General features: G+C 33.2%; 1 protein-coding gene across 1 annotated transcript in view; it reads left to right on the top strand.

The window, feature by feature from the left end:
- Dpyd (dihydropyrimidine dehydrogenase) overlaps nucleotides 1-20,547 on the top strand; it is a 798,929-nt gene that overhangs the window by 383,546 nt on the left and 394,836 nt on the right. Inside the window, exon 13 of the mRNA XM_027935067.3 lies at nucleotides 8,745-8,960. Coding sequence (XP_027790868.1) covers nucleotides 8,745-8,960 — 216 coding nt within the window. The remainder of the gene's footprint in view (nucleotides 1-8,744; nucleotides 8,961-20,547) is intronic.

Here is a 20,547-nt window from a genome sequence, read left to right as displayed (position 1 = left end):
TGCCTTAAAGTAATCTCAGATGTGTGCTTCTAGAGCATCTGTATCCCAAGAGAGAGTCCATTGTAGTTATACCACAATGGTATATAAATAAATGAGTAAGCAAAAGCTGTTTGATGATGTTAAATCTTAGGGAACATAGTAGTGATGATTTCTTCACTTCAATCAAATATATAGTACTACCAATAGTCTTCATTTCAGTAGTTCTTTTCTCATTTTTAAGAAAAGAATCATTCTTTTAAATCAAATTAGGGGAAAATGCAATTGATAGACATCATTGCAATGTGAGTTGCATTTCCCCAACAGCATAACCATTTTATATGCAAATGTCTCTGCTAAAATTCCATGACCCAACCAGGTAAAATAAAAGTTTCCCAAGATGAAGGATGATAATAAACTGGTCAAATGTGAGGTATTTATAGTGTAAGACTCTACTTATTTTTACTTGTATTCTCAAATTAAAGGCACTATGATTAATTATAGTAATATTTGAATAGTATATACCTTCTATTTCTAATAAGATTTGTTCAGTGTGTTTGTATATGTGCTCTGTGTGTGTGTGCAATCAAATCTCGGAAAACTTTCAGGTTAGTTTCTAGTTTTGAGGATATTAATATTTCAGAAAAACAATGTTTATATAAGATGGAGATAGCTTGATATATTGTAGTAGGTCTAAGATCTGAGTCAGGTCTTCATGTACCATTTATTAATTGCTTACTTTAGAAAGAGCAAAAAGTTATTTACTTTCCTTGAATCTCACTTTCTTCATCTTTCATAAGAGAATAAGGCCTTCTTTCAAGAGTCACAATTTTCACAAAGGGAATAAATAGAAAATACCAATCACTGGTTCTGGCACAAAGTCTTACTTGGACAAGTGTCTCATTGATTTGCAGGATATACTTAGTGTCCTATTTTTACAGTAGGCCTTGGCTTTTACACAATGTGTTTGTGCTTACTGGCTATGATTCTTGATAAGCAGATGGGGGCTCCACGAGAGCACCTTTTAGAGTATCTGCCCAGCTTCCACGATATTTTGTGCCCTTGCACAGACCCTTAGTAGCCACTTAGCTGAATAAGGTAGACATCTAACACAGTCATGGCCAAGACTGTGTCCCTCCCTTGAGAATTAGGAATTGGAAAGAGAATTCATATGACCAGAGAAGTGGTTCTCAGCCTTCTGTGTACAATGTGATTCTTTGAAGAGATTGTTAAGAATGTCTGGGTCCCACTCAATAAATTATAATGTAATCATTGTTTGAAGGGTACTTGGTGTTCACATCAGAATTTTTAAAACTCTCCTGATGTTTCTTACGTTTAAAGTAGAAAATGAATGGGCTGGACCAATGTAATATCAATCAATATGGATAAAGAAGTAGGGGAAGCCAATTGGAGAGAGAAAGGAATGGATTTATATTTTTGATAAGTTCTTTTTTTCAATATGTGGGTATATGTGCTGTATGTGTGTCCTCAAATCAAACCATCATGAAAAACATTCATTATTTTCTAACATTGAGGATATTTCTGTTTTGGAGAAATAATGCTTATGTAAGATGGGAGAGGCATGAAGAAAAGAAAAGAAAGAGCTGGATCTTATGGCTTTCCTTGAGAATTTTAGCCTTTTCTGGAGGTCCCGCCACATTCCTGCTTGAATTTCATGAGATTATTCTGTATCCTCATAATAACCATCTGAGGCTAGTTTCTGTTGCTTATGACCAATTGGTTGTCCATTATAAACTAGAAGTAAAAAGTCAAGGAATGTATAAAAATGTTATACTTTAGGTAGGATCCTAGCAAAATTGTGAGGTTGGTGAATCTTTATCTCACTTTATGTTATTGAATTATAGAATGTATATATTTATATAGCACCGTGACTTACAAACCCAGAGCAGTTACTGACTATTCCCACTAGATGGCTCTTTGGAGAATCTTTACATTAGAATCATGGAATAATGGACTTTTGCATATTTGGAATAAAGTTAATGATTATTTCATCTACATTCATTATCACCTTACTGGAAACTGATGTGAAAAAGAGGCTAAGTTTCCAAGGTTTCTAGTCTAATACATTTAACAAATATTGTGAGTATCTTTCTGCCAAGTCTTATGCTAGGTACTGAAATTAAATTAAGCAGGATATATATATATATATATATATATATATATATATATATATATATCTCACAAGTACAGAATATTAAACAGAAATATTTTTACTTGTGCAGAGCTATATAAGTTTCCCAGTAGAAATCACAGCTGGACTGAATCTGGAAGGCTTAACTGAAAATTTCAAAGCATTTAAACCAAGTACTTCATGAAAAAAGTCCAGATACATAGATGCATTAATGATATTTTTAAATATTGAAAATATTTTAATAAACTGAAGCATAAGAATATATGCTTTATAAAAAATGGTAGAAAGTGAGATTAGTAAGAGTAGAGGGTGAAGAACCAATGTCAAAATTGGGATTATATAATATAAGCAGTTTATTGTTTATTCTGTAGTGAAGGACCTCAAAGAAATTTGCAGATGGGAATGAAATGAGAACATTTAAGTGTAGCCTCTATAAATTTGGGACTTCTCAAAATCTATACCATTAAGTTATTTTTAGAATTGTATTTTAAGTGACCAAAATCTTTACTCAGTCTCTCCAGAAAAAAAAAAAAAAATCCTGAGGGGGGGAAAAAAGCAAACTATAAAAGAAAATGATCTTTAGACATCTCTCTCATTTTCAAAGTCTCACATGTCTGGCAAAAGCTTCTAAAATAGCAATGTTACTCCTCATTTTTATGCTCTAAGAGCTGGACATCTAGATTTTCCTTAAATGCCATTTTTACCATCCTCACTTCAGTTCTTTATGACTTTACATTCTTTTCTTTTCAGTTTTCTTTTGTTTTTTGTTGGTTTTTTTCCCATTAAGTGTATGTTGAGCAACCAAAGAGGCTGAGAAAGAATGATTGAAAGATTTTGTTTCTAAAGGGTGACTTACAATCATCAGCAACAATAGAGAAAACATATATAAGTTGTGGTGGTTTTGCCACTGAGTAACTTACTGTTATCCACTTACCTTCCTTTGGTTTTCTCTTGGTAAGATAAAGCTTTTAAAGTAGATCATTTCTTTAGCTGCTCGAGTTCTGTATTTTTTTTTTAACTTTTAGAAATAATAATGTCACTGAAATGTCACTTCAGAGCCATCTTGGAGGACACTAATGAGCAGGCTCTTTACCTGGATCTTCGCTTAATGGGTTATAGAGTATTATTGCTTCTTTTCAAAAATTACTTTAAGCAAGCTATGAATAGAAAAAAAGAAAGAAAGAAAGAAAAGGAACACCTACCAATGTAACAGAATAGGGAGTCCAGAAAGAGCCCACATGTGTATGGTCAAATGATTTTCAAGAAATATGCATTTGGGAAAGGAGAGTCACTTCAATACATGATTTTAGAGAAACTGTATATCCACATACAGAAGAATAGAAAGGGATACTACCTCACACCGTACACAAAAATCCATTCAAAATGGACTGAAGACTTAAATGTGGGACTAAAAACCTTAAAAAAGTACTGGAAGAAAACAGGGGGAAACCACATGCCATTCATCTGGGCAAAGATATTCTGAATTTGACCTGAAAAGCACATTTGAGAAAAACAAAAATAGACAAATGAGATTATGCCAGAATAAAAAGTGCAAGAAGTGCTGCAAAGAAAACAGTGGTTTTCAAAGTTTATCTATGGATTGAGATAAAATATATTCAACTTATATATCCAGTAAGGGGTTAATATTCAAAATATATAGGAGCAAGAAAAAAATAATTTAAAAACACACAAAGGAACTAAGTAGACATTATATCATGCACAAATGCACATGTGTGTGTGTGTGTATATATATATATATATATATATATATATATATATATATATATATATATATAAGTATTACTATTCCTAATCACTAGAGAAATGCAATTAGAACTACAGTGAGAGGGGGGATAGTAGAGGATAGGAAAGGCAGCAGAATACAACAGACACTAGTATGGCAATATGTAAATCAATGGATGTGTAACTGATGTGATTCTGCAATTTGTATACGGGGTAAAAATGGGAGTTCATAACCCACTTGAATCAAAGTGTGAAATATGATATATCAAGAACTATGTAATGTTTTGAACAACCAACAATAAAAAATTAAAAAAAATAAAATAAAATATTAAATGAGAAAAAAAAAAGAACTACAGTGAGATGCCATCTCATTCCTGTAAACTGGCTATTATCAAAAACATGAAAGATAAGAAGTATTGCTGAGGCTGTGGAGAAAAGGGGATCGTTGCACATTGTTGGTGGAAATGTAAATTAGCCCATCTTGTGGAAAATTGTATGGAGGGAGGTTCCTTTAAAAAAATAGAATTTCTATTGATCTAGCCATTCTACTCCTAAGTATTTACTCCCAATAATTGAAATCAGTATGTCAAAGAGATGCCTGTACTCTCATGTGCATAGAAGTTCCATTCACTATAGGCAAGTTATATAATCAACCTAACTGTCCCTCAACTGATTAATGAATAAATGTGTGCACACATATTGGAATCTTTTTTTAAAAAGGCAAAATAAGAAATTATGTCATTTGTGAAAACTTAGGTTAAACTGGACAGCATTGTGTGGAGTGAAGTAAGCCAGGCACAGAGAAAAAGATACTACATGTTCTCATGTGTGGAACCAAGAACAACTGAACTCAGAAAAGAGAGTAGAATGGTAGTTAACAGAAGTTAGGGGATGGAAAAAGGGGCAAGTGGTGGTCAATGGGTGCCAGATCTCAAACAGGAGAAGTATTTTTGAAATATATTGTACTAGCATGTTGAAGATAATTAAGAGTATTTTGCATTTGAGAATTGCTAATAATAAATTTCAAATGCTCTTATCACAAAAAAGTTGTTAAGTATTTGAGGTGATGAGCATGTCCCTAACTTGATTTAATTATCCCATATCATATTCATAGACTATAACATTATTTTGTACCCCATAAATGTATGTGATTATAAATTGTCAATTAATAATGCAAAAGTTTAAAAAATTATTTTAATCTACTTTTTAATATCTCATGTAAATTGTTATGGTTTGGATGTGAGGTGTACCCTCCAAAGCTCACATGTGAGACAATGCAAGAAGGTTCAGAGGAAAAATATTAGGATTGTGAGAATCTTAATTAATGTGAATAAAAGTGTTCACACATATTGGAATTAATCCCCTGATAGGGATTAACTGTGTTAATTGAAGTGGTAGGTTGTAGCTGGAGGAGGTAGGAATTGGGGGCATAGCTATGGGGTATATATTTTGTATCTGGAGAGAGGAGTCTCTTTCTCTGCTTCCTGACCACCATATGAGCTGCTTGCCTCTGCTACACTCTTCCACCATGGTGTTTAGCCTCACCTCGAGCTCTGTAGAATGGAGCGACCTGCTCTGGACTAACACCTCTGAATCTCATAAATAAACTTTTCCTCCTTAAAATTGTTCTGGTTAGATCCTTTAGTCACAGCTGTGAAAAAGCTGACTAAAACAATTGGGTCTATTACTGAAAACATGAAAAATACATTAAGCAAAATTCTAAAATCATAAGTCATCTAAACTTTTATTCTGAGAAATAATTTTGCTCATTATATTGATGTGTACACTTGGTGATAGATGGATAAAGAGAGATGTTTACATGTATATATTTACTGAAACCTGTACATTTATATATAGTGTCACCTCATACTTGTCTGAGTATATAACAAAACTCTCATGGCAATACATTAATTTCCTCTTGTTGTTTTTGATGCTAGCAAGCATTCCCTTGTAGGGTAAACTGTCATGGAACTAGTCTCTATTGGTTGATATCTGGTTTGTTTTTTAAGATATATGTGATTTATTAACACTATTGGATGACTAGAAAGATGGTATTGTCTGAAAATATTGAAAATCTGTATGCACATTTTTTAGGAAGGAATACACAGATACATTTTAAAGTTGAATTGGAAGTAGGGCCAAATGTCCACCTTTGAATGTTTGAAGTTTCTAAGAAATCCCAAATTGGAGTTTTCATTTGAGATTTGGGAAAAATTAGCTTGTGGTGAGATCGGAAATTGAGACTCTGAGTTCCCTAAGCCAGAGGACAAAGGGGAGCAGCATTTCTTTGCAACAAAGAACCAAGAAGCCAAAATTACATGCAGACCTGTTACATCAGAGTTTTAGGTTATATCATGCACAAATGCACAGCAGTAACAATTTTATAAATAAAATGTGTATTTTATGAGAAATGTACTTCTCATGTGAAAGACTTTGTATGTATGTGTATGTTTACATTTTGTTACTTGTGTGATTTGGTATATTGCATTTTGTTTTGTTTTGTTTCAAACCTAAGGTAAATCTTGCAAAATCTTGTCCAAATCATTTTTTTCTAATTATTAAGTTTATAATCTTAAGGATTTTTTGACAATGATCTATTTATTTAAAACTACACAAATTAGCCAATGAAAGTTGAGCCAGACATATACCTACCTATTTGCTGTTGCCTAATGCCATATATAGCTACCACTTTAAACAAACTAAATTCATCTGTAAGATTAAAGAGGTTACATATTTCAGTAAGTAGCCATAAAAAAAGAGAGGAAAACTTGTAGTGTCATTCATTTTATCTAATAAAGTATGTAGGACCACATGTATCTCTGCTATGGATATTAGACACAGGGGTGCCCAGGGTTGTTTCTGTTTCTGAGATTCTGAACATAAGGAAGTTATTTCTAAAATTTTCCCAGTGTTTTCTAATCTCTTCCTCTCATATCAGGGAATTACTCATTAGTGTAACCTAAAACTTGCTTGATTCAATTTAAATAATGGTAACACAGAGCTAAGAAAATACTATCAAGAGTGATTTTCTAGCTAGATGTGGTGGTACGTGCCTGTAAACCCAGTGAAGGGAGCCTGAGGCAGGAGGATTATAAGTTTGATGCCAGCCTCAGCAACTTAGGCCCTTAGCAACTTAGACTTTGTCCGGAACTCAAAAAGTAAAAAGGACTGGGCATATAGCTCAGTGCTAGGGTACCCTGGGTTCAATCCCCAGTACCCAAAACAAGCAAATATCAACCAAAAGTGGTTGTCTCCCATGTCCATCTTGTACATACCTACATGGACACAAACATGCACATATACACACCCCATAAATTTCCAATCTCCAATTCCCTATATTATACATTGTAGCTATTTTCTTTTTCGTAATCTTTTTAATGGTACTGCAGTTCTTTGTGAGGGCAGGAGAAATTATGTTCACATATTGACTATCAAATACTCAGAATTTGCCTTGTAGGTCTGGGGGTGTACCTCAGTGATAGAGTGCTTTTGCATGTGGGAGGTCCTGGGTTCCATCCCTAGAGACACACGCGTACACACACACACACACACACACAAAAAAAAAAAAAAAAAGGGTGAGGGGAATAAAGAAAAAACAATATCCTGGAAACCCAGCATATCCCTGGCTGTACGTGTCTGCCATAGTTGAAGGCTGGAAACCATGAAGCATCTTTTTGCAAGACCGGAAACATAATAGTCTTTCAATTGGCAAGTTGGATGTGTTTTTACATATTAAGTGAACTTTACTTTGCATTATAAATGGTGAAGGCCTAGAAGTAATTTCTATGCAAGTCATGGAAATCTTTATCTACACAAGACACACTCCTATAAAATTAAAGTTCTGCTCAAATAACTTTTCTTTTGAGTGATGATTCACAAGAGAAAGAAGTTCTACTTTTGAATTAACTAGCCCTATCCATTCAGTAACTACTTTGGCTGAGAAAATTCATCCTTTTTTTTTTTTGTATTTTCCAGTATTATTTGTCTTTCAGAGATAAACAGAGAAAAAAAGTAAGGGGCAGGGGAGGGAGGGAGGGACAGGAAATGAGGAAGAGGAGAAAGGGAGGAAAGGACATTTAGGAAACTACTACTATGCTTCAGTGTACCATATACATATGTATTCATGTCAGTTACAGTTATACTGCAAGGTAGCCTTATTACATGATCCTTTAACCAAAGTTAGTGTGCAGTTTTTAGTGCCAACTTAAGATTTTGACATAAATTGTTTGTTACCTGTTTGGTTTCTGAAAAAAAAAAAACAAACTCCCCTAATGCACGTGAGTACATTATCCACTTTCCCAATTAGATGTCTCCCTCTGGCTTATCATTTCCTGCATTTTCCAATATCCCCATGGGGCAGGAAATTAGGCAGCTGGCATTCCTACTGCTTTACTGAAAACTATAGAGGAAAAAACACAGGGACATGTTAGGTGGCTTCCTAAAATCACATAAGCAGTAGTGAGATTACTGGAAATTGAATTTAGGCCTCTGACTTTCTGTTGCCCATATCTCTGAGCACTAAGACATTTTCATAAATTAAGTACAAAGAAGCTGTGTTAATGGAACCAGGGAGATAAATTCTAAAATTATTCCCTTTTGTGTTTGAAACTCAGTATGTTTTAAATAGAGTTGTGTGTTTGTTTAATTGATTTTTGTTAATACTCTCTATACTGCCTTTTAAATTAGAAAAGAATGATAATTACATATGAATTTGGTTCACTGCTAACTGACTTGTAGCCAGTTTTCATCATTGTAAACAGACTGATGTAATCTATATGAATTCAAATGGTATGTTGAAGTGATTTTTATAAAACAATTATATAGATAATTCAGATGTGATATAGCAATTATTGACTCTTTGTTTTTTTTGCAGTCACAATATGGAGCTTCAGTTTCTGCCAAGCCCGAACTACCCCTCTTTTACACTCCTATTGATCTGGTGGACATTAGTGTGGAAATGGCTGGATTGAAGTTTATAAATCCTTTTGGTCTTGCTAGTGCAACCCCAGCTACCAACTCTGCAATGATCCGAAGAGCTTTTGAAGCTGGATGGGCTTTTGCCTTGACCAAAACTTTCTCTCTTGATAAGGTAAGAATATATTTTTGAAGTTTTGCCTAAATGTTTAGTATGTACTTTAATTAAGGCATAAATAATATATAATGTGAGTATAATGACCAAGATATAATAACTATTAAACTATTAACTATATATTGTCATAACACAATAGGCTTTAACTTCCTTTCAGCCCATCTATTCTGTGGAAACAGGGGTATCGCATATATTTCTCATTTTGTATTGTATAGGAAGCATCAAAAGTATAAATATTATAAAAGTGATTTTTCACTTAACCATATACTCTTCATTTTTTCTTTATTGAAACACATGAAAATTATACATATTAATAGAATACTATGTAATGTTTTGATATATGTATATGTTGTGTAATGTTTAAATCAGGCTAAATATATCTATCTCTTCAAACATTTATGGTTTCTTAATGGTTAAAATAATCAAATTTCTTTCTTTTTTCAAATACACAGTACATTATTGTTTTCTATGGTCATCCTACTATGCAATGTAGTACTCCAGAACTTCTATCTAACTGTGGCTTAGTATCCATTAATCAACCCTCCCCGTCCTTTCTCCTTTTCTCCGACACTCTTCAGCCTCTGGTAACCACCATTCTACCCCCAGTCTCTATGAGATAAACTTTTTTTAACATATGAGTGAAATCATGAAATACTTGTTTGCTTATATCTAGCTTATTTCACTTAATGTAATGATCCCTAGTACCACCCATGTCATTGCATGGATGAAAATGATAGGCTATCCTTCATTTTATGGATGAACAGTATATTCCATTTTACATACTACCAATGGACTTATGTTGTTCTCATTTCTTGATTGCTGTGAATAGTGCTGCAATGAACATGGAAGTGCAGACGTTTTGGACATATTGATTTTATTTGTTTTAGATATATAACAAATACTAGGATTACTGGATTATATGTTAGTTCTATTTTTAATTGTTTTTTGACATTAATTGTTTTGTGATATTATTGTTTTGTGATTTTTAGATGTGTATACATATGCTTCAACTTGAAGTTAAGGAGACCATGAATTTGGTTTATACAAAATTCTGGGGTCCAGTTAATGTAAAAAGAATCCCTCACTATATTTGTTGTTGTTTGTAATAAGATTCTTCATGATTTTGAATATAGTAAGTTTTTCAAATAAACAGATACCCTGAGTTTCATGAGACATTATCAGTCTACCCAGACCACAAGTGGACATACTTAGTAGGAAATAAACTACATATTAAAGTTGAGATTGGTTATCTGAAGTACACAAACCATGTATATGCATTTTTTTCAGAGTAGGACCATTTATGCAGTGGAATGTGATATCCATAGATGGCTTTAAATCAGAAGACAGCAGCAGAATTTAACATTTCTTAGGCCATTTATTGATAAAAATTTTAGTTGCTAAGCCACTCAGTGTATTTAGTACTAACTGGTAGTTAGTAATAATTAATGTATAAGAATGTGTGAATCTAGCAACTAAGGAAAGAGTATCATTATTTAAACCAGCCTTCCTTAGGCAAAGAAAATAATAGAGAACAAACATGCCCCATTAAGCACATTCTCTCCCTCTTTCTTCTCTTACTAGGATCAATAGCAGGCATTATTATGGGTAAAACATTACAGCTGTCTTCTTCTGACAGCTTTACAAGATACTATGTATAAGTGTGGTCAAGAAAATCCATAGAATGAATCTTCAAAACTTAGAAAAATCAGTGCTGAGAAAACATATTCTTAAAGATTTTTATATTTAAATACAAAGATGTTTTATTCAAATAAATCAACTGACTCTTTAGAAAGCCTTTCATTAAACAAAGTGTAAAAATGAACAGAATAAACTGGATTCCACTTTAGAATATCATGAATAAATTATTTACAATCTTGTAGAATATTAATAGTATATTTGTCTTTTTTCAACCCATCCTTTAAGAGTTACTGGAGAACTGTAATCAAATGTTCAATCTGTTGAGGAAAACAGTCTCAGATAGCATTGAATAACTATACCTGTTATGCTATTTTAGAATACATATGTGAAAACTGAAATATGGGTTTAAACATGTATAAGTGAAGAATTAGGCAAAAAGGAATTTGCTTTGGATTTTCTTTGCTTGCAGAAATTGAGTTCTGATTAATCAGAAACATCAGTCTTTCCTCTGTTGGTGACATGCATTGATTTGTGATGCTGTGTCTTTCAGTAACCCAGGAGCACTTGCCTTTATTAGGATCACCAGCAGAAATAAATGTGGAAGCTAACTTTCTCCTAAACCTCCAATTTAAATTTAATCTATCAATTCAGAAGTCTGTGATGCTGGTTCAAAAGGGGAGTTATGAACAAATGCAAATTAAATTTGGCACATGAAACATAAAGAAGGAGGGCTTTTCAGACTTCCTATTTTACTTCTTTTGCTAGTGAATACAAAAAAGTAATGTGCAAAGACTATTTTAAACACATTTTGCTGATTTTTAAATGACAAAAATAACAAAGCTACCTTGCATTTATATAATGTCATTTTCAAAAAAGATCACTTCCTATACATAAGTATGCAGAATATCCCATTTTCCTGATAAAGAACTATATTTGTTTTTTTTATATTGTCCCTAATTAGTGATTAAATATTACAAATATATAATTATGTATTATGAATTTCTTACTGATGAAATGTTGTAGCATACACCATTTTATTTGTTTTTTTTTCTGCAGACTTTTACCAAAGACATCTATTAAAGCATTATATGTACTATACATTTGTGTGAAATTATAGCATACCAATTGAGATTAGTCTTATTATAATTTATTATGCCAATTCAAGAATCTATTTAAAATGTATTAAAATTCAGAATCTTGACATTTGAAATTTGGATGCTTTTCATATGACAAAGGTTAGTCTATAGAGTTTTGTTATCATATGAAATATTAATATTTCACAATGCAGTTTTGATGAAGTACAATTTGCCGAGCCTGCATATGATAAAGAAATTAAATGCTTACCAAGGGAGTTCAGTAAAAAATTAGAGCCCTGCCTGAACATCTGCTGGAAATTTTATTATCCTGTCCTACTGACAGTGTGGCTCCCTTGTTTTTCTAGATTGACAGCTGAATATTGCACTGATTTCTGCAGCAAATACGTTTAGGTGAACTTTGTTTCCCTTTTTTTTTTTTTGTGGGAGTTCAGAACATGCTTTTGATTTTCATCCTATATTTTTTTTATACTCTTGACATTTGTAGATGCCAGATTGAGGTCTAATACGCTGTAGCAACGATAGACCATTGACTTACAGTGAAATGCCAGTTGATATCTCAGTAAACAGAAATATTATTATTCTTTACTGTGCAGTCTGTATAAAAACTGTATGTGCTTTCTTTAGGGAGGCAAATGATCAGATTTTTAATGTCAAATATAAAAAGATCTATGTTTGCTTTTGTGTTAAATAACATCAAAGATGGCTTTTATTAACTATATTCTTCCATTCCAAATCAGTCTAAAAATTTCCCAAAATAACTAAATTGCTTTTCTTGATATTCTATTTGTTTTTTAAGAATGATAAAATAATATTTAAAATAAAATTATATTGCATAAATAAATATTCAGTTCAAATTTAAATTAAAAAGATGGGAGAGAAATCAACCTGTCAAACTTAATTAAAGCTAAACTAACATGACAAAACAGAGAGGTGCTCTTTTTAACTAGGAGTACTAGAAATGTTTTGGACTTCACATAAAATAATCCCATGATCTCTGTTCACATTATATTGATAGGAAATGGATCAAAACATTTTTTTTAATTAATCATGACTCTAAATTGTGTCCTGAGAACTCATATTCTGTATTCCAAATGTACGTATATATTGTAATTTTTAGTAAGAAAAAGTCTTGAATGAATATGTAACATTGTAATAAGTATTAAATGATTAGGTAAATAGGTAGGTAAAATGGGTCTCTAATACATAAAATACAGAAAACTAAAAACCCCCAAATATTTAAGACTCTTCATTATTTCTTTGGTGTCAAAGTATTGATTGTAGCTATTTCTGTAAAATACAACCTTATACTACACAGCACAATGCTTAGTTTATAGGAAGGTTTGATAAATGTTTCATGAATATTCATTGGATAAATGAATTAATAAATGAATAAATAGATTTTTGTCACCAGCATATTGAGTTTTTCCCCAGCCATATGAACAGATAGTTAACACATAAAACAATTGGCTATTCTGAGTATTGATCTAAATCAAAGGTGAAAAGGCCAATTCAAAAATTTTCATATCCTATCTTGTTTCTGTAATACATCTGCACCAGTCTAAAGATGAAAATGTCAGTGAAATTTCTACATGCATGGATTATACTTTAAGACTTAGGTTGTTGAATAAGCCTTTAAAATGCAGAGGATTATTGAGAAAACAGAAAGAGTACCACATATTAGGAAAAGACATAAAAATCATCTGGCCCAATTATGTAAGCTCATGCATCAGTAGTCCTGACAGAAGAAATGTGACCTGCTCATGGACACTTATAGTGACAAGGAATATACTACATTTTTAAGGCGATGCAGCCTGTGATAGCTATGGAAAGATCTATTTTATTGACTCCAAATCAGCCTTCTCATGAGTTTCATCTATAATTCTGCTCTCTGAAAAATTATGTAATGAATTAGTGCAATTTAATACAAATAAATTGATTTTAAAACACAGTCTGCCCACCCCCACCCCCGTACAAAAAAATACAAAAAAAAAAAAAAAATACCCTAAAGAATGGCTAACAATTATTGACAGAAAGTATAGTGCACAGAAAAAAACTTTGGCCTGGGAGACTCTAGTTTCTATCCAAAGTTGCTTCTAGATCACTATTGTGAACATATTGTTCAACAGTATAGGTTGTTATGGTTGCCATAGTTGTCATTGTTATTCACATATTCACTACCATTTATCCAGTGCTTAGAATGCACAGACTAAATGTTTTTCATAATTTATTTTGCTTAATTCACACAATATCCCTGTAAGCTCGATATTGTTTTGTTTTCAGATGAAGTAATAGGCTGAGAAATTTAAATAAATTACCCAGGACTCAACACAACTACCTATTTACTCACAATCATATATGTTGGAAATTTGGGCTGAGCTCATGTGGACAGCTCTTCTGCTTCACATTGTGTCTTCAGGGCTCATTCATGCATTTGTAGTCCTCTGGTGGATGCCTGGAGACTGGCAAAGTATTGTAAGGAATCTGGAGCCTCAGGTGGGATTGCTGTAATTGCTGAGTTCCTCTCTGTCTCTTCATTGTCTTTCTTTCCTTATGGTGTTTCATTATCAAGAAGGCTAGTTTGGACTTGTTCACAAGGTAGTAGCAATGTTCTAAGGGGAACAAGAATGGAAGCTATAAGACCTATTGAGATGAGGACTCTAAAGCACTCAGTGTTGCTCCTACTATTCTTTTGATCAAAGCAAGTCACACAATCAGTTTATATTCAAGAAATAGGTAAATACCATCCTACCATCCATTATTGACAAAAGAATCACAAATCATATCACAAAGGGACAGGCGTACAGATTGCAGCCACCTTTCCAAACAGTCTTCACTTGTCCTCTACTAATAATAATTTTATATTCTTCCCACAAGCAAAAGTACATCCAACTCTTTCTAAGAAACTAAAATACCTTGATTAATGACATTAGGCTGAACTTCCATGACCTTGTGACCTCACTGGGTCCCAATGCATCTGAAGTTACTTTGAAACAAGTTATCTGTTCCCCATACTCCCAACATAAAACACCAGGGTCAAGCCAACCACACTACTCTCATTCAGGAATAGGAGAAATGGAAGACACATAGCATTCAAATGTCCATAGCAATTTTGAAATAGTTTAGCACTTTTTCAGGGCTCTGAACTCTAGCAATGAGGGAAGTTTCTATTTAGGATCCTATTCTGCTCCCTGGTAGTGATTTCTTCATTTATTTTTCCTACCTACTATGTCTTTGTCCACTGGGCTGTTGATTTTGAGGTTTGCCCCCATACCCAGTAAATTGTCAGTGATGGTCCATGTTGGCAGCTGAGTCACTCTCAGCATGTTCCTACTCCTGAAAAGAAGGTTAAGATCCCCAATCCTCTCTTCCTTTTTAATTGTTGTTTTAGTCCTCACTCACAGTGGATGTCCTATTTTCTTATTTTCTACCTAAGATTCTACTAGGACCTGCCTGGAACCATCCTAAAGTTGTAACAGTCTTACTAAAACATTCTTGATGTAATATTTACTGTAAGATAATTTCCTTTGAAAATCTTTTTTTCATATAGGAGAGACTTATAATAAAGAATACCTTTATTTTCTAGCTCAGCCAGCACTGGCACTTTTTGACTTGGTCTAAGTTTTGTTTAGCAAATTAAATATATCCTCCTTTAGCTCTTTATTTTCATATTATACTTGGTTATATACATTCTACTGATACTTCCAGCATTCTGTCTAGAAATTTTCTTCCTCAGATCCATAAATGCATTAAGTATGTTTTATATTTTTGAATTATCCCCAACAATGTTTTTGGCTTTTTCCCCAGCCCCCAGTAAAAATTTTCTTAGCACATTTTAAGCCTCTGCTAACAGTTTGTTCGACATTTTTTCAGCATTTACTAACAGCCTACTCTTGGTTTTTTAAGCTTCTGCCTAACTCACAATCTCAAAGACAATGCTACACATTTTTAAATTTGCTATGCTAGCAAGCATAAAGATTTTTGTATCATTTATCTATTATTACATATCATATTATCCCACAATTTAGTTCAAAACAGCAATAAGTTACCTTCTCTGTTTCTATAGTTTGGCAATGCTGTCAGGGCTCAGGGGATTGGCTAGCCCTTGCTCCACTGGTGTTACTAGTTTTCACTCATGTATTTGCAGTCACTTGACAGACTGGCTGGTGGTGGACTGGTGAATGGCCTTTCTTCCTCAGTCTGAATCCTCAGTAGGCATGTCAAGTCTGTTATCTCCATATGGTCTCATCTTCAAAGTGGCTATATGGGGCTTATTTACAAGGTAGTGTTACTGGTTCCAAAAAGGCGAGAGGAGAAATTCCAAGTGGTTTTGAGGCAGAAGCTTAAAAGAAGCACAATCCAGTTTTCATTGGGTTCTATTGATAGGGCAAGTCAAGGCCAGATCAGAATGAAAAGGCATGGCAATAGCTCCTCCTATTAAAAGGCTGAAACCTACCATATCAAGATTTGAACCAAGATCTGTTTGATACAAGTCGTAGGTTTCTCCACTATTGTAGGATTCTTCATAATTTATCATTTCAGAACCTTGTTACTTTGTCCCAAATGAAGGTTGTTTGCATCAGTGTTCTGCGGAGACCCAGAGTTAAGTAGATCAAGGACACCAAGGGCTTTCCTCCTATGGAAGTAAAGTACCTGGCTATGCTTATATTTCTATTGAGAAATACATAGAAACTCCAGTGAGAAAGAGAGCATTTTGATTTACAACCTTTGAGAATCCACAGTCATTCCATTCCAATTCCCTGTGCTGCTCTTCTCCAGCCACATTGGCCTTCATTTTAGTCTTCCAACATGGCAACTTCCATTCTTCAGGGCCGTTTTCCTTGATTACTCTTTCTGGAATGTTCTGCTGTCAAATCTTTACATAACCAGTTTTTGCATCTGATTTTATTCTCAGATTAAAATTTTCTCCTTGGAGAAGCCTTTGCTGACCATTCAAAACTCAAGCTTTTGTGCTACATTACACTGGTGTTTTTTTCTTCACTGTACTTTATACTATATAAAATGGCCATGCTCTTGATTATTTATTTGTTTGTGTGTTTGTTTTCTGTTTTATAGCCTCTTGAAGTAGGCTCCATAAGAAAGGGATATTGTGTTTCTTGCTCACTATTGCATGACCAGTGCCAAGAACAAGGTCTGGCAGATAGGAAGGACTCAATGCATACTTGTTAGATGAATGGATAATTACAGGATTCTAATTTGGACCACAATTCCACATGACAGCTTTTCAGTTTCTTAGAGACAGCTCTCATGCTGTATCCATAAGCCTTTTCTTTTTCCTTTCTAAATAGTCCTGTTTTACTTCTCATAATAAGTTTTGCAGATGTTTTACCATGTAGGTTGTCTGTTCCCCCATGTGGATTTCAAGAAAGTTGTTTCAGTCCACATTATCTTAATTGAGAGGGAGTTGTGCCTGAATTTGCACAAATTGCACAAATTACTAGCACCTATCAACCAGACAAGAATTGAAGAATACCATTTTCAGGACAATAAATGATAAAAATAATATTTAAAGCTGAAAGTTTCATAAATATGTTATGTAATATTTTGGAGCCTGGCTAATTTTCTTTGGATTATAAAACAGAATATTGTGTTTACTTCTGTAACTTATTTTTGAAGGTTTTATTAGAAGTAAAGATCTGGATAGTTTTAAAACATTAAATCAAACTGATTTATTTTATTATTATCAATAATTTCTGTTACTTCATCATAAAGTTCTATGAAACAATACACGAATAGTAGTTCATGGTGTTGTTTTTACTGTCATGCTAGTTTCAAATTTTGTACATAGTTAATTTCTCTTCACTGTATAATATTGTTCTCCTGATATATAGTTATACATTAACTAAAATTAACTAAGCAGTTATAATTATTTAAACATAATTAATGTAAATTCACGTTGGAGTCTTTTAACATGCTAGAAACCAAAATGATTTCATTGTACCAAGAGTTTGCAACCTAGCTAGTTCCTTTGATTATTATTTAGGCTTTCATTATTAAAATTTATAAAATTGACTTATTCTCAAATGATAAAGGATGAGTTTATAAAAAGGCACAGTTCACATGTACTAGCTTTGTAGGAGTTTTAATCGAGTGTTTAATCCAGTGTTTACTATTGTTTACCTGGCTCTTCTGTGACGGCACATCTTCTTAACAACAAAAGAATGTATGTGTGTGCTTGTATAAGTGTGTTTTTGCACACTCACTCACCTGAGTATGTCTTCAGTATACAAGCTAAATCTTTCAAGGGAGAATAATAAATACACAATTGTGTCTCTCCAAAGTTCTAAATTAATTTTTCTTGCCAGTTACACCATGTTTGCTGGACTTAGTTCATTAAATGGAAGTATAAATTAAGATGTTTGCAAGCTCAAAGTAATAATATATTTCTAATACTAAGTAAAATTCTTTAATAATGGCCAAAGTGATAATTGTGAACATGCACATGGTTAAAGTTATTCAAATTGCTCTAAATAATTTTTTATACTTTATTTCAAATTTGGGCTAGTTGACTATAAAGCAGACTAATCAATTTTCCAATATAATTACATCCTCACTTCTTCTCTGTTTCAGGCTGTGATTTCACACTTGTTAATTAGTTAATCATTTTGATAGAGAGGACAAGGTGAGATTCAAATAGACTTTTTAATAATAGAAATTGATGTGTATAATTTTGATTCAGGTTAGCTGGTAGATGAAGCTACCTTGTAATGGAAAATACCTCTTATTCAGTCAGCTTGCTTGCTTCCTTTCTCTTTCTCTCTCTTTCTTTCCTTCCACACCCTCTTCTCTCTTTCCAAACTGAGATTAAACCCAATAGTGCTCTACCACTGAGCTACATCCTGACATGACATAGCCATTTTATTTTGTTTTGAGACAGAGTCTTGCTAAAGTGTACAAGTTGACCTTGAACTTGTGATCTCCTGCCCCAGACTCCTGATTAGCTGGGATTATAGGGCTACACCACCACACCCAATCTTTTTTTTAAGAAATTGGTCAAAGTTAATGGAAAATTATCATAATTATTACTAATGGAAATTTCCTGAAAATATAGTCCTGCTGTTTGAGAGTGTGATATTGTCCTTATGCTGTCTCACATAATTATTTTGCAGATTTTAAATTTGACTAGTTAAAAGTTTCCATATTCTGGATATATGTAGATGAAGCAATCTTTGGTTGTAATTAAGATGGATTGAATTCCATAATACTGTCCTTGCCTTTGTATTTTCTTTATTGCTTTTTAACAAGATTCTAGTCATTACTATGTAGGCATATTCTTAATCCTTCTTAAAAAATACTTTATAAAACCGTGATTACTCCACTGTCATTTTTTTTTTTATAAAGAACCTACCTACATTGGCTGTTTTGTTACAAGATTTATTCAAATCTTAGTACTATTATAGTTCTCCTTGTACTTCATTTTCTTATAGTACTTGCAATGTGATTCATATTCAATCACCACTGTTTCTGAAATAAGATGCATAAAAAAACAAGATAACATTAATAACTCAAGGAAGTTACTGATATGTTAGAGTCAGTCAGCTGCCCTGTAAGATACCCACTAATTTTTTTTTTACCCTACATCCTCCTCTGCTTCTTTGTCTTTAGTTCAGCCCACTGCCCTTTGCATCATGCTTTGCTTATTCATTTGCATGTTTTCCCACAATATCTCATGTTTAGAACAGATTTTAGCTTCTCTTCTGCCAAATTCACCCTCTATTAATGTTAAAATTTCCCTTAAAATGTCATTAAATAAAGTGTTAAGTTAAGGTTATTCACTAAACTCAATGCAACTGAAATATTTTACCAATTCCCTTTATTTCCTTTTAAAAAAAATCTCATTCGCTCAAACGTTTCTTAGGCACTGCCTGGGATTGTGTGTGTGTGTGTGTGTGTGTGTTACTCTTTGTTATAGAGAACCTAAACTCTAGCTCAGAAAGTATGTGCATTATGATGTTAACATAAGGCAACAGAAAATTTTTTGACTGAAATGTTGCTTAATAAGCAGCATCTCCAATCCCCCTTTTTTTAAACAAGAAAATTAACTTCACATTTGACTTGTGTCTTTATTTTGGACAGAAGATATAGCAGTGGATATCTATCATGAGGGTGCCAAGAATATTTAAAATTCAGCATAGTCATAAAATGGCATAAGCACTTGTAGAGACAATAGGGACTTCCTGTTATCTGGGGATTTCAATGTGATTGTGTAGATAAGAGGGACTATGAAGAGGTTTTAAACAGAGGGTTTACATAATTCAACTTGGAGGCCATTGTTGATCACAGCACATCTCCATTCACTGTTTTAACAACTTTCAGTTCTCCCCTCCTGCAGATTCTTTTCTGATAAAACAGCCTTATTCAGCAGGTTTATGTTTCTATCATCTTTACCTTGGTTTTACCATTCCTCACTCATAAGAAGGTATCTTATACTCTTCTAATATTTAAAGGCCACTGACAACAAGTGTCCTCTGTAGCTGTGTTAATTAATTGCTCTTTCTCCACATTCTGGGCTTGTATAGAGTCTTACTAAATTGATACAAGATGTAAATGATTCTTTAAAAGTTGGCTAATTTTTCCTTGCCTAATACAAGCTTCTTGAAGTCAGGTTCTATGACCTTCAGGCCTTGTGAATGAAGGGATCTATAGCACTGCTGATTAAGTACTTCCCTGTTTAGCAATAATATGGAAATCAAATTGATAAATTTTACTAGCATGAAAACTATTTTCACATTCTTGGTAAATATAATTTTATACAACGCCAATATTCTTCTTAAAGAGACAGACATTTTTTAGAATGACCCTTCTTGTAGGCACATTCAAACATTCTTCAAACA

Source organism: Marmota flaviventris, chromosome 10, assembly GCF_047511675.1.
Source record: "Marmota flaviventris isolate mMarFla1 chromosome 10, mMarFla1.hap1, whole genome shotgun sequence".
NCBI classification, from domain to species: domain Eukaryota; kingdom Metazoa; phylum Chordata; class Mammalia; order Rodentia; family Sciuridae; genus Marmota; species Marmota flaviventris.
The sequence above is the reverse complement of the archived record's forward strand: the minus strand, read 5'-3'. Positions and strand labels throughout refer to the sequence as shown.